The sequence below is a fragment of the Leguminivora glycinivorella genome, chromosome Z (genome assembly GCF_023078275.1).
Source record: "Leguminivora glycinivorella isolate SPB_JAAS2020 chromosome Z, LegGlyc_1.1, whole genome shotgun sequence".
NCBI lineage: Eukaryota > Metazoa > Arthropoda > Insecta > Lepidoptera > Tortricidae > Leguminivora > Leguminivora glycinivorella.
Genome location: NC_062998.1, coordinates 8005024 through 8021017, shown reverse-complemented (window position 1 = coordinate 8021017; position 15994 = coordinate 8005024). Strand labels below are relative to the sequence as shown.

Genomic DNA, 15994 nt, shown 5'->3' with positions numbered 1-15994 from the left:
TGAAACACGGTGTATAGATGTGTTTGTCTCAAATGATCATTCAAGTACCAGGGTACGATCAAGATCAAAAAAGTAGCGAACCAAATAACGCTCCAGATTACCATTAAACAAAGAGGTGTATGTCTGTATAATTATAGAAAAAAATAATGAAACTGACATTTCTGACCATGATCTCCGCAGATTAAGATATATTTAGAAAAGTTATTTAGGATATCATATCAGATATTTTTGGTGCGTTCTTTCATCCGCTACCATCGATGCTGACTGTATCTCTCTCTAGCTCTCCAGTAAAGCGATAGAGACAGGAAGATACAGAAGTAGTGCGAAAAGATTTGCCTTCGTATTGTCACGGAAACGTACGAACGTGTCCTGCTATTTCAGTCAGTCTCAGTACAAGATGTACTGACATTGATTGAACTAGCATGATGAACACGAAACGTTTCCGGAAAAATACGAAGAAAACCCTTTTCGCACTGCATCTGTAACGATTTCAGCTTAAGCAATTGTGACGTTGGCTAGGACCCCTGAAATGCTCAAACCCTAAAGAAATAATCGGGTGCCAAGGTGATGTGATGAATTAAAACAACTTTTAACATTTTATGTGCATATATAACAAAATAATTATTGGCTACGAGCGTAGAAAAATATACCAAAATGAGTATAATTATATATATAAGTAATATAACAAAATAATTATTGGCTACGAGCGTAGAAAAATATACCAAAATGAGTATAATTATATATATAAGTAATATACATTATCGTATCAGGCCCCGTAGCCGAATGGCATTTCTCCGACGCCAAACGAAAGCGATACGCCGCTGGCTCTGTCGCGCCAATACGCAAGCGCGATAGAGATAGATATCTACTAGCGCTTCGTTTCGTGAGCGTTTCGTGAGCGTTTGTGCCATTCGGCTAGCCACCCTGATTATCACAATAACACTTCACTTTTTCTTTGCGTTCCACTCCTTCAGCAGTTTTTCTGTCAAGATGAGATTTTCGTCTTTCTGTGAACAAAATTTTATTTGTTTAATGATCTGCAATAATTTACGGGGAAACAAAATACAGATCATACTTAATTCATAATGAAGTGCTATTAATAATAGCGGTCCATCTCCGATATTCTCCGAACTCTACATTATTTTTCGAAGATCTGGCGGCCCTGGTGCCGTAGCCGAATGGTATTTCTGCGACGCGAAACGAAAACGCAACGCCGCGAAAGGTAGTCTGGCTCTGGCTCTGTCGCGCCAATACGCACGAGCGATAGAGATAGATATCTAATATGAGCGTTTGTGCCATTCGGCTACGCACCCTGGGCTCTTTCTACCTAGTTAATTGCCTTATGAAACAGAACCTGGCGTATTTCTTTCCCAAATGATTGATAGCCTTGGAGTAGAAGGGGCTGGGCGGGATTGACAGCACGCCCCCCTTGGTGAACTACTCCTTGTTGCCAGCCATGTCAAGCACAACCTGGCAACGTCGCGCCATTTCACAACAGAGTATCTTACCTTTATAAAGCAGAATCTCGCGTAGTTCTCTCCCAAATGCTTGTTAGCCTCGGAGTAGAAGGCGCTGGGAGGGATGGCGAGCACTCCTGCCTCCTTCGTGAACTTCTTCGTGAAACGGTAGTCCTTGTACTTGTCCGTTTCAGATGACAGGTCTATCTTGTCGGCTGTGAAAAGGCAAAAAAAGTATGTATGATGAGTGTTAAAAAATGATAGGCCGTTCGAGTGCAACTTGCGATCTCGCAAGTCTGTGTTTAATAGGATTTCATGTACATGCCAAAAAACCTAATAGGAACTTCTCCGAAATATTGTACTTAAGAACGATGGTCTAGTAGAACTTTTCATTAACCCGTTACCCTTCATCGTCCCTTTAGAATCTGTAGATGACTCCCTCGAGGAAGTGGCAAGAAGTAACACCCCAGTAACTTCAGGCAAATAGTGTCTGTACCTACCTAACCCCGTCCAGTCTGCTACCACGAAGTAACCTCCATCAGGCACGGTGGGTTTGAACCCGTTGCTCTTCATGGTGCTACTCTATAGAGCCAGCGAGAAGTGTCTACTAACACTTCCCTCTTGGCTAGCAACTCTCGATCCAGCTAGAAGACTTCAGTAACTATGGCTAGAAGCTACTCTATAGAGCCAGCGAGAAGTAACTTTAGGCAGTAGTGTCTATAGTGACGTACCTAACCCCGTCCAGTCAGCTACCACGAAGTAACCTCCATCAGGCACGGTGGGTTTGAACCCGTTGCTCTTCAGTGCGTCTACTAACACTTCCCTCTTGGCTAGCAACTCTCGGGCCAGCGAGAAAAAGTAACAGTCTGGGGAGTTGTAGCGCTCAATCTCGAACTCGAGGGAGCGGGCCACGGCTTCCTGGAAAAATATACAGAAAATAATATATAACGCATTTTTGTGGAAAAAAAGGCCAAGGAAAGCCTAGAATTGCATTTGAGCCAAAAATGCATTGTACGAATAGGTCACAAGACTGGCTCCGGAAGGCACTGGTCCCACCGCGAGCTAGTAAGCTATGAGCTATCGGCTATAAAAACGAACAAAAGATAAGCACTCCCGTGCAAATAAAAGAGACACGGCGATATTGATGGCTCACCACTGGGCGAGTAACTATAAACATCGTGTCTCCTTTTGTTTGCACGGGAATGATTATCTTTTGTTTGTTTTTATAGCTGATGGATAGCTCATAGTTTACTAGCTAGCGGTGGGACCAGTGCCGAAAGAAAGCAATTACTCCACTGATAAGAGCAAGGTCTTAAAAGATGATCAGGATTATATGTCCTGTAGCGTCAGCACTTTTTGAAAATTACAGAATTGTTTTCTGGTGAACAAGTTGAAGGTTCCGCATGAGAACAGCCGGACCGTACGCCCAGCCGATCACTGAGAACGTCTCGCTGTAATAAAACCATGATGGGAAACATCACCTGTACGGGTGTACAGCAAGTATACACGCAGTTCTGGTGGACGACTTGTAGGTTCCGCATGAGAGGCGCCGGCCCGTACGCCCAGCCGATCTTCCAGCCGGTCACTGAGAACGTCTTGCCCGCTGAGCCCACGGTGATCGTGCGCTCCCACATATCGGGGAGGGTTGCTAAGGGGTAAAAGAGTGATTATTTTTTAAATGCTTTTATTATGTAATACTAGCGACGCGTTCCGGCAACACATGGGGATCAATACCCTTTGACCCCTTTTGTACTTTTTGAACTTGAAACTCTAACCCCCCTTTTTCGTAAACGTTCACTAAAGTTATCAAGCCGATAAAGTTCGTTTGTCCCTTTCTATCACACTAATACGTCGGAACAAGGACAAGTTCAAGCTCAGCGCGTGAGAACACCTTGCCCAGCGGGTTGTGAGGTGTGTTGAGGATGAGCATCTTGGTTTTGAGGATGGCTAGTTCGACAATAAATAACAGTAACACTCACCGATCCTCATATGTTCATGTGGCTTATACACAATCCACTCATACACTTCATCCGACAGACACAGAACGTTATGCTTCTTGCACAAGTTTGCTATAAGTTCCAGCTCAGCGCGTGAGAACACCTTGCCCAGCGGGTTGTGAGGGGTGTTGAGGATGAGCATCTTGGTCTTGGGCCCGAAGAGGCCGGTCAGCTCAGCCTCATCCAGGACCCAGTCTGAGGATGTCGCGGCGCCGGATTTTTTCTGAAATTTTACAGGTTTTAATCTTTGACCGCGGTCACGGCCAAGCATATACCTACAGGGATTGACGGCTTCTAAATAGGTTTTTCATACAAACGTATATAGTAAAGTTAAGATATGAGTTAAGTGGCGTCCAAAGAAGAAAAAGAGGATACAATTGTATTGGCCGCTGTACACATATGGCCAACGGTTCCACCAGCCCTTTGTGAAACCCCTTGGCCAAGATAAGAGCCGCTGTTTACACATTGGCGAACCAATCACTTAGCATTGGCTCTTCATGAAAGATGGACGTGGAATGGAAAAGTCTAGGAAATTCTAGGTCATAGACGTTGTCAGAAAAATTTGATTAAAAAATAATAACCCCGTAGTAAAATTGAATTATTTGAAATATTAACAATTTTTTGAATATTCTGATAAGAACATTATCTTTTTTAGGAAATACTTTAAACATTTGCAAGGTTATTTTATTTCCTAAAATCTACACTATTATTGGCATAGATAAACTTATTATTTTCGTAAATATTTCACTACTGTCCTCTCTGACGGCTGACGACCAACTGAATGAAGCGCCAACGTGTAAACGCAGTTGGCCATTGGCGCCAAGATCCTTTGATGTGTGGATAAAAAACCGACACCAATCGGTTGGCCGGCAAGCGCAAGCGCCAACTGCCAACTTACGGCCAAGTAGCCCTCTACACGCTTGGCCAAGGGGGTTGGTGGAACCGTTGGCCATATGTGTACAGCGGCCATATGGATAATCTATTGTTCCTTATTTTTTAAAGATTTAATGGCTTTTTCCAAGATAGTCAATTTATGGTATCTAAATCTTAATGATCTTTAATAACAATCTTCATCTCATTCAAGTGGCTGTTAGGAAATAAAATGGTTATTTTATTTTGCTTTTTAAGTTATTTTATGTCCTATTGTATTCATTTCACAACAATAACAGAAATTTTATAGCGTGTTGAGTATCTAATCTTTTGTTTAGATATTGATCTCTATTTATATAAAGTTTATAAATCAGATTTTTTTTTAAACTCCCTGACGCAAAAATGACGGGTGTTATATGTTTGCCGTTTCTGTCTGACTGTGGCATCGTAGCTCCCGAACGGATGAACCGATTTAGATTTAGTTTCTGTTTGTCTGAAAGCTGAGTTAGTCGGGAGTGTTCTTAGCCATGTTTCATGAAAATCGGACAACTATGTCGCGGTCGGGGGTTTTTTCAAAATTTTAATTTTGTGGTTATTTAGAAAAACAAACAGCGTACATGTACCTACATTGCTCACGAATCAGTAAAACACGTGAGACACTAGTGCACGCCAATTTATATACATAACTTATTATGTTTACGGGAAAACGTGATGGAGTCATTGAATTACTATATGTACTTTATACCCCAATGGATATAGTGTAGCATTTATCAGCATTTAGAATTAAGTTATTTCGCTGGCAATGATCATCTAATACTGACATAGAATAGAATATATTCAACGCAATCATACCTACTTAAAATGTGAGCCTGCATAGTAAAACGTCCCTCTGTCGATTGCTATAAAGCCGCTTTGTCGATATATGTCCATAGATACAAGCATCTCTTCTTTATGGTAAGCGACAAAGTACCCAAAAAAAAAAAATAATAAAATAAAATAAAATGCATTTATTTCAGACAAACAAAGTCCAAAGTGGGATGTTTTACTAAACACACTCACAAACATATTTTAATAACTTCGCATTAGCATGTCGCTTGGGCTCCTCCATTCCGAACACAAAAGAATAAAATTAAAACTCTCATAGGCAACGGAGAAAATTAAACGAAACTTACCGGTTTCAAAGGTATGAATTTAGGAATGCCGCCGGCCATCTTTATCATGAAATCGTAGCAGTCGAAGAAGGGCTCAATGACAATCACCTCATCGCCTGCATCAACGTGCCCTATAAATTAAAAATAGTTACAGAAAATGACCAGAGTTCGAAAATTTATCTCAAAGGAAACTCATGAAATAAAAGTATGGAAACGGATTAAATCGCGTATAATGAATCTATATTATTTATTTTATTGTCATGGTTCGTTAATAGTTCTTGTGTGTGGGTAGCTTTTGCACATTGTAATTTTTCCTCAGTCACCACGTTGACCACGAATGCTGTAAAGTGTTCTAAACGTCGGGATGAATTGTAAATTCATTATACGCGATTTAATCCGTTTCCATAGTTTTATTTCATGAGTAACTATCGCGGTAATCAAAGGAAACTCTTGCAGGAAACAAAAGTCTTTCATTTTGGAAATGGAAACATTTTTTTTTTTTTTTTTTTCCCATTTGCCACTCGTCGTTATTTTAGCTTCTCTTGAACGTCAGCGGCTAGTCAATGTTATGGCTTCAGAGCGCAGTTGCGCCAACATTGCATGAGCAACCATAGAGGTGGCAAGACTTCAACGCTCGGGTCCGCTCGTGGTTGGCTCATATGTAGATAAATCATCATCATCCTCCTTGCGTTACCCCGGCATTTGCCACGGCTCATGGGAGCCTGGGGTCCGCTTTGACAACTAATCCCAAGATTTGGCGTAGGCACTAGTTTTACGAAAACGACTGCCATCTGACCTTCCAACCCGAAGGGTAACTAGGCCTTATTGGAATTAGTCCACGTGGGAGTCCACTTCCTCACGATGTTTTCCTTCACCGAAAAGCGACTGGCAAATCGTCACTACTTTTAAAAAAACTTGTATCTTCGTCTGTCAATGAAAAGAAAATGGTAGTAAGTATGGAATGCATATAGACTTACTGTGTTTTAACTTTGAGATACGAGATTTTTTTAAAGTAGTGACGAAATATCAAATGACATTTCGCACATAAGTTCCGAAAAACTCATCGGTAAGAGCCGGGGTTCGAACCCGCGACCTCCGGATTGAAAGTCGCACGCTCTTACCGCTAGGCCACCAGCGCTTCTCCATATGTAGATAAATATGAGAACTTTTTCGAAATTTTACCATGTAGCCTCTCAAATTTCCGGAAAGTTTTTTACGGCGCATTAGCAAGTAAAGCGATCAAAAATCAGCTTAGTAAGCTCACCCAGAATGGCAGAATACAGTGCCTCATAGGCTCCGCTGCTAACAAGAACTTCATTTTGGGGGTTGATTTCCCTGCCTATCAGAGGCGAGTATAGTTTTGAAATGGCTTGCACGAGGCGGGGGTGGCCCTGGAAAAGAAGACAAACAAAAATGTAGTACCATGTCTACCAAGCCGACTCGACTCTGTAAAGTTCGTATTGCTAAGTAGTTATATGTTTCATTGTTAGATTTTTTTTTATAATTATAAATGGGCTTACTCTTGCCCACAGACTAGCCAAAGGTAAAGACGTGGACGTGGAGTGAGCTCGCACAGAAGATGCCTGTTCACCCTTGATTTGAAGGTTATAACATATTGTGGCAAAAAACATACGGCGCGCTTGATAGTAAGCAGTCACTGTAGCTTATGGACGCTTGCAACTCCAGAGTAGCTTCTTGCGCGATGCCGACAATTTTGAAACCTAGATTTGACAATTCGCTCGTCATTCTATATCCCATACGTCGTCGTATATATTCGCGACCTGACTCGCATCGCACCCTCGTTTCAATTTAAAATATGAGTAAAAATCGTAATTAGCTTAAATGTGCCGTTATCTGGGCGTCGTATTTGTATATGATCAACGCTCATAATGCCGTAAGCGCCATCGACAATAAGGTCCCTTTACCCGATAACGTCACAAATGATAAGATTGACATATCAACACAACTACAAAGCAACAACTTATATCTTTAAAGGAAAATGAATCTTAACCTTTTGACCTTATCCGGTTCATTTAAGATATCACTGAGGGCACGTACAGATAGCGAACAACATACATTTTAGACTTTGACACTTTGAGGTAAGATGTAAAGTTTCCTTGTGTCGACGCATTTTTTACGATAATTGTACAATTCAAGCATAGAATGAATGGGATGTTTGGGTCAATAAACTTTATCTTAATGTGTAGTTTCAGCAAAGAGAATAAAGTATAGAGAGTTACTGTCAAAGTAAAATATGTAATCACAAGGCATAGACTGCCATCTCTCGACACAGGCTTTTAAACCTCAGGTTTGATAATTTGGCCCATATTCTCAGCTTGATATGTGTTAAAATGTCAAATATTAATATTAGCGCCACCTATCCCCCAAAGGTGTAACGCCATCTAGGCCACCGTACCTTTTCCTATTATGAGCAGTTCCCGGCAACTTTGTACATAGCCACGTCGGCAAATTTTAACCCTTAAATGCAAGGTGATGGTGATGTACAAGACGACTCGCGGTCTGACGTCACGCCGTATAGGATGATCACAAATAGTATATTGCAATTATATCATTAGTCGTCAATCATTTTAATCGTATACAAATTACTTCAAATCAGTAGTCCATTTACATGTGGCATAAATAATACCTACTTGAAATGTGAAAGCGAATAAAATTATTTGATTTGTTTTTATAAATAAATTTAATTAAATAGTATTGTTAACACACATTAAAAATACGTAGAAAAGAGAATTTCTCTCTAACGTAAAACACACCATCCTTTTGCATTCATTACCATGCAAAGACATTCATAACTTAAAATGATTGATGACTAATGATTAATAATTTACAATAAAACTATTTGGGATCATCCTAAACGGAGCGTGACGTCAGACATAGAGTTGTAAACTGACCGTCACTTTCAATACCTGACCGTCGTTTATGATAAACTAGCTTTTACCCGCGGCTTCGCCCGCGTAATTAAAGTATTCATTAAGATTTTCATTTGGATCCTTAGGTTTCTCTGTAGGTATATTTATCTGCGATTATTTCGATTGCACATAATACTTTTGCTTGCAATGATTGTAGAAATATTACACATCGGGACAGCGTAGGTAATTCTATACGCTGGGGAAACCTTAAACATCATCTAAAAAGGCGCGACGATCGTCTTAGAGCACATTGATTGTGCTTATACCCGCCGACCGATTATAACGATACCCCGCCGTCCTTGAAATCGCCAATCACAGCTATCGCTTAACACATTCCCCGCCCCTCCTCGCACCCCAAACACTGGTGACTCGTATCGCAAACCAAAGACTGCCACTCTATAGGAGGTTCTCTGTGACATAACCAAGTTCTCGCGCTTTGTAACATATTTAAAGTCACATACAGGTCGAACGCGATTAATTAACATTATTTTTACCTTTTTTCCCAACGTTTCGGCCATTGCACTGGCCGTGGTCCGGAAGACTGACGTCCCAGCAAAATGTCACCGGAGATGTAAACAACACAAAACTACCCGATATTAATTTATATAATGTCAAATAAATATAATCTACCCGCTTTTAGTTAATGTTTATTTCCCACCATGTTTATTTCAAAGGTAAAAATAATGTTAATTAATCGCGTTCGAAATTATGTGATTTGTTTTTTAAATATATGTTTAATGATTTCTTATCAAGTGCTAAAATATAAAGTTTCATGGTTTTATCTTTGAAAATTAAGAAATCCCATACAAACTTTCAACCCCTTCATCCCTTCTTTTTTCGAAATAAAAAGTAGCCTATGTTTTGTCTCAGGGTCTAAAGATTGTCTGTTCCAAATTTCATCACAATCGGCTGCGTGGTTTAAGCGGGAAAGCGTAACAGACAGACAGACAGAGTTACTTTCGCAATATAACTTATAGTATATAGTATATATATAGTTTATAGTATAATAGTATATAGTATAATAGTATGGATGACTGGTCATTTTCGACATTTATTGTCACATTGGACATTTATTTTTTAATAGTATAAGTTACTTTTCAAAGAAACCTATGACCGCTATTCGATAAGTAAATTTAAGAAATATAATTATATACATCCATACTAATATTATAAATGGGAAAATGTGTGTGTCTGTTTGTTTGTCCGTCTTTCACGGCAAAACGGAGAAACGAATTGACATGATTTTTTAAGTGGAGATAGTTGAGTTGAAGGCATGGAAAGTGACATAGGCTACTTTTTGTCTCTTTTTAACGCGAGCGAAGCCGCGGGAAAAAACTAGTAATTTATAAATCTCTCAAAATGTCCACCCAAATATAAGCTTGCTTTGGTTGTGCTGCTCACGCACCTAACCTTATATGTATATAAAGATATAATAAATATCAAGTCATTAAAAGATACTCTAGATGTAGGACTCATACTTGTTATGGAGGATTTGACGATTTTTTCGCAGGATATCGAAATTCCATCGCCTAAGAAGCCGAGCGTAGCGAGGTGTTTTATGAAAATGAAAAAAAATCTATCTTTTTATCATATCGCCCGATTTTGACAAATCGTATCTCAAATGAAAAAAAAAATATTATTCAGAAAAAGTAACAAAATAATTAAAAAAAGTAAATTTACGTATCGCACTAAACAACTTCAAAGAATGACAGACAAAATGTACAATGTCGATATATGAGTTTTTTTTAAATCAAAGACAGATAATTTTCATAATTGAAAACTAAAAACCGCATTGAAATCGGATCAGTAGTTTTTAAGGTACATGTTGCCAAAGTTGGAAAAGTTTGGTTTATATCGTCACTTTGAAATTCCTTTGCCAGAAAGTCAGAAATAATATATTTTTCTTAGTCATAAAAGTCACAGTGACAGCACACATCAAAATAAAAGTTTTTTTCTCGAGGATATCATAATTTCATTCCTTAGGAGGACGAGCGTAGCGAGGACTGTTACGAAAACCAAAAAAAAATTCGTATAAGGTATTGTTTTATGTAATAAAAAAAAAATCTAAAAAAAAAACTTTAGTTTTCGTATCACGCTGAATAACTGCAAAGGACGATAGATAAGATGTACAACGTCGATGTATGAATTTTTAAAATCAAAGACAAATAAATTCATAATTATAAACTACGAGTAAGAACCGAATAAAAATCGGATCAGTAGTTTTTAAGATACAAGTTGCCAAAGTTGGCTTAGTTTGTTTATACCTCTATAGTCGCTTTTAAATTATTCAGCCAAAAAGTCAGAAATAATATATTTTTCTTACAGTTAAGAGTATGCATTAATAGTAGACATCACAATAAATGATTTTCTCTGAGGATATAAAAAATTCATCCCTTAGTTTTTTTGTTTTTCGTTGCAGACCTCGCTACGCTCAGATTCCTACGGTATGCAGTTTATATATCCTTAGAGAAAATCATTTATTATGATGTCTACTATCAATGTATACTCTTAACTGTAAGAAAAATATATTATTTCTGATTTTTTGGCTGAATAATTTAGGCATCATCCGACTTTGCAGATATCTCTGGCGACTGCTATGAGTATTTTGATTCCTTAGAATTTAACAATACATCGATGTAAGTTGAACCAGAAGACGAAAAATTGTAGTTTTTATGTTTATTGATAACTTATAGTTTTTTGTCGTGTTATTGCAATAAATTTTAAATTTCATACATATTAAACTATGTTTTATATATCAACTATGACAACTATGTCTCATTGCTGCTATAGTTTATAAATGTCGTTAGTGACTTTAAATGACCGTTAACGATGACCGTTAACAGGACGATGGCGATTTTTAGTATGTGATTTAGGCTGATTTTTTCGGAGTTAGTAATTAGTTTATGTTTAAACATTTTATCATAAAGGTTTCACAAATAGTGTACCTTTTTAATAGTAGTATTTTTTTAAATAATACTTACCTTACTTAATATAAATAAGATTTGGCCTATTTAACTTCTAACACTGATTTAGTATAAAAATCGATCTTAAATTTTTTTTTTATTATTTTTCCCAGAGTCAGAAAACCATTGTCTATCTCATATATTAAAATCTCGTTAAAAGAAAAATTCATGCATTTAAGGGTTAATTGATACTATTTTGTTACCAACATTTAGACTTTAGTAATATAAGCCTTATAAGCTAATATTATAAGGTCGACTTTCGTAAGATATATACAGGTTAATTGTTATAATTAAGAAAATGTAGATACTAGAGAACCTTAATGACGAAATAAAACTTACTAAAAACTCAATTCATCAAAAAAATCTTGTTTGTGAAATAACAAAATAGGAATAATAAAAACAAATTTAACTTGCTCCTTAATTTTTGTACAAACTTTTCGAGAACTGATGTTATGGTCTCTTTTTATTTACACGGGAGTGATTCTCTTTTGTTCTTTTTTATAGCCGATAGCTCATAGCTTACTAGCTCGCGGTGGGACCCGTGCGTAAAGGAAAGCATGTGCGGTGCGGTACGATCATGTGTTAGCAACCATAGAGGAATAACCCGCATTTACTGATGTATGGAGCCGGCACCTGGAGGCGGAGCGTTGAGAACGAGCTGAGGGAATATGGACTGAGCTGGAACGAGGTCAAGGTGGTGGCTCAAGATAGAAAGGCGTGGAAGGATCTTGTGGAGGCCCTATGCACCTATGGGGTGCTTTAGGATTTAGGACATACAACAACAACAACACTGATGTATGGAGTTACAGCTCTTCCCTTACTTATTCCTCTATGTTAGCAACTTAGCACTAGAAAGCTTGACACTTACGAATCCTCTAGTATACTGATTGAGCAGAGGATTGTCGCCTGTTGTGATCTCAGCCAGTGCCTGCGTGACATGTTTGGGGGCGTGATAGTCCGGGAAGCCTTGTCCTAAGTTCACCGCTGGCTTGTACTTGGCAACCAGCTCAATGTACTCTACCCTGCAATTAAAATATTTAAGTTATTAAGCAAGGCTCAAGTGGGATTGGGCAGGACATGTCTGCCGAATGCATCCAGATCGGTGGGCCAAATTGGCTACCGACTGGACACCACAGATTAGCCAGGGCAGAGGTAGGCCAAAGAAAAGATGGCGGGATGACCTCGACGCATTTTGCGGCGACTGGCCGGAGCAGGCGGCAAATCGGGATGAGTGGCGGAAGAAAGGGGAGGCCTTTGCCCAGCAGTGAGACACAATTATAGGCTAGGAAAAAAAAAAAAAAAGTTATTAGCTGGGTCCACATAGTGAGGCACGTCGCGAGCACATTCGTAGATCAAGCAAACGTACTTAACGTGTCAAACGAACTCAGTCAAATCAACTGAGTTGTCCGTCTTTACTCACAGCTTCAGACGTCAACTTTTGTAAGTTGAAGTCAACAAAAACAAAAAAATGCCTCGTGATATTTAATTACCACAACAAGGAACACTTAAGATTGTTGCAAAGTTACTAGTTTTAATTAGTTTGCTAGAACAAATTTATAATTTAAGATTAGATTACCTGATAAGATAAGCTATCAGTGTTACTATACTAGTTACTTTTCAATTGCGGCTCTTCATCATGCTTCAAGTGCACAAGATTTTATTTGAATATTTTAACATTGAAATTTTTCTAATAAATATATGTGTGGAAACTACTTGAAATAAATGATTATAATAAGACAAATTGATTATATTTTGACAACCCTTTAGCCATCAAGTTTCAATTTGTTTATTGCACTCATATTAATTAATATACAGTTCTGATTATTACAGTTCCACATGAACCCTGTAAGGGCATTATTTTCTTACTTAACACTTATAAGATAACATGCATCACTGGCATAAGCCAATTTGTACGGATTGGTGTATGGGTTTTTTAAGCCTATCTGTGCCGGTAAGTTATTCATCTAATTTGTACGGAAACACGAAAACTTTTTTGCCAGCCCTCATAATCCTGAACCTCAACATCATAACTTACGCATCCGCAAGCAGTTCCAGCTAACCTTCACATGTTCAATAGAGGCCCCCATTCCATGTCCATCCGAATATACAACCAGATCCCCCAGTATATCAAAAATTAACACAAATATGTTAACTTTGTAAATAAGCTCAAAACGTATCTTGTCAATGAATGCCCATATACTCTCCAAGAGTTCATGGACAATTAAATAACTTATTTTATTTATTTATTTATATGAAGCATTAATACTTAAGTTTTGTTCTTGCATCGTATACCTACAATAGTTTCTACTATCTGTGACCTAATAAAATGTGTATAGTGTTAGTGTTTAATGTATATAAGAGCAATTCCCGAAAAGTTTGTACATTTGGATCACCTCTCCGATTTTGATAAAAATTGGTAGGCTGATAGAGTTCATGATGCTGAGCAAGATCCACTAGGTTTCCCAAAATGTCCTAGGCAGTTTGTATAAAACCTTCCTTTTTTGTTACCAGATTTCTATACATTTTCGGTAACAAAAAAGGAAAGTTTCATACAAACAGCCTAGGACATTTTGGGAAACCAAGTGGATCTTGCTCAGCATCATGGACTCTATCAGCCTACCAATTTTCATCAAAATCGGAGACGTGATCCAAATGTACAAACTTTTCGGGAATTGCTGATGTAGTATAGCATATAAATATGTTGCCACACCCTAATAGGGTCCACGAGCATGTATACCTACTTTGTAACATCTTGTAACACCATGGATGCAATAAATAAATATGAATATGAATCTACACTGTTTGTGTCACCAAAGAATTCTTTTAATGTGTAATATGCTGTATGCTATAGAACACTACAGGACTATTAATGCTACAGGGCTGCTATTTACTAATAATTTTGTGCTGTTTTTGTGGTGGTATGATGTCACCAGTGCGCCTGTTTCTTGCCAGGCATCCCTACACATCTGGGTATTTTCTGTGTATATACAACATACAATCACGCCTGTATCCCATAAAGGGGTAGGCAGAACACATGAAACTACTAAAGCTTCAGTGCCACTCTTGGCAAATAAGGGGTTGAAAGAAAACGAAACTGTGACATTGCAGTGACAGGTTGCCAGCCTCTCGCCTACGCCATAATTTAACCCATGTCCCATAGTCGTCTTCTACGACACCCTCGGGAAGAAAGGGGGTGGTGAAATTCTTAACCCGTCACCACACAGGAAGGAATTTTCTGTGTATATAAGTATTATATATATTGTTGTCTGCATACCCACAACATAAGCCTTCTTGAGCTTAGTGTCAGGCTCAGTCAATCTGTGTAAAAATGTCCTATACTATTTATTTACTCAAATGTGATGAGCAGAGATATTTGTTACCAAGTCATGTATCTATTTAAGTATGTACATGATTATCTTCTCTTAGCACCCATATTTAAGCTTTGCTTAGTTTGGGACTAGGTTGATCTGTGTAGTTAAGAACTACTTAATATATATTGTTGTCTTATTGCATTTACAAACCGAACCAGAAAACAAAAAGCCAATTCTTGAGCTTAGTGTCAGGCTCAGTCAATATTTTATATTTTATGTTGTGTAAGTAAATGTCCTATATTATCTATTTATTTACTCAAAATGTGATGAGCAGAGATATTATTTAATGCATGTTAATTTACCAAGTCATGTATCTATGAAATTAAGTATGTACGTTCATAATTATCTTGAAAAATAAATATTCTCTTAGCACATTTTCATATTTAAGCCCAATTGCTTAGTTTGGGAGTGATAGGTTGATGTGTCATTTGTGTAAGTTAGTTGTGTGTTTACTTTGACAACTTACTGTTTACAATGGAAAATAAATACATTTCAACAACTAAATCTTATTAATTGCTTTTAATTTTAATGATGTTATTCTAATGTTCATAATGATAGTATAAACATTAAGATAAAAATGTAAGTAAGTAGGTTTTCAAAAATTATACCGGTAGAATCTGCGCCGAATGAAAACTCAAAATGCCTCATACGATGTCTTTCCGAACAGAGTATATTATGTAACGTATTAATTATTTCGCACTTACCATACGCTTTGTTCCCCGGCGCCATAGCGTGCTGGTAATTTGAACTTGTTATTCATATTGCTGGACGTAACTAACGAGGCCGCACTTGTCTTACTGGCAATGTTACTGGCTTGGCAGAGAGCAGAATGCACCTTTATGCCTTCGGTGAGGATGTGACAACCGCGTAACATTATTTAGTACACAGTAATAGCTATTTGTTTTACCATTATAATTACCTTCTATTTGCCTACCTACTAGATAAGAAGTATAAGAACCGATTATCAATAAACGTCATAGAGCGACCGTTCCGTAACGAGTTTACTAGATGTATTAGTTAGTAGGACAGACGGCGTTTCGTTTTATGATATGGTGTAATCAGGTCATGAGTTATTATAAACATTATATTTATTTAAGAATGATAAAGCATGAAAAAAATATACGTTGTTACTGTTGCCGCTGTAGTGTATTACACTGAGTTAACCTGTCTCTTTCACGAGGTATCTGAACACACCCGAATTATATTTGACAGTTCTTAAAGCACGTTCAAAAGTCATACTAGTGGATGCATTCAA

General features: G+C 37.9%; 1 protein-coding gene across 2 annotated transcripts; it reads right to left on the bottom strand.

The window, feature by feature from the left end:
• Positions 1–587: 587 nt before the first annotated feature.
• Positions 588–15693, bottom strand: LOC125240966 (kynurenine aminotransferase). 2 transcript variants are annotated; one of them, XM_048149190.1, is made up of 10 exons: positions 15444–15693; positions 12237–12390; positions 6740–6866; positions 5497–5606; positions 3437–3677; positions 2939–3105; positions 2189–2375; positions 1509–1672; positions 928–1007; positions 590–770 (listed from the first exon to the last, which is right to left on the bottom strand). In XM_048149190.1, the coding sequence occupies exons 1-9, from the start codon at positions 15611–15613 to the stop codon at positions 945–947; spliced, it is 1383 nt and encodes a 460-aa protein (XP_048005147.1). In that variant the 5' UTR covers positions 15614–15693; the 3' UTR covers positions 590–770; positions 928–944. The 2 variants fall into 2 exon arrangements, with proteins under 2 accessions (XP_048005145.1, XP_048005147.1); XM_048149188.1 differs by having other exon boundaries at positions 588–1007.
• Positions 15694–15994: the final 301 nt, after the last annotated feature.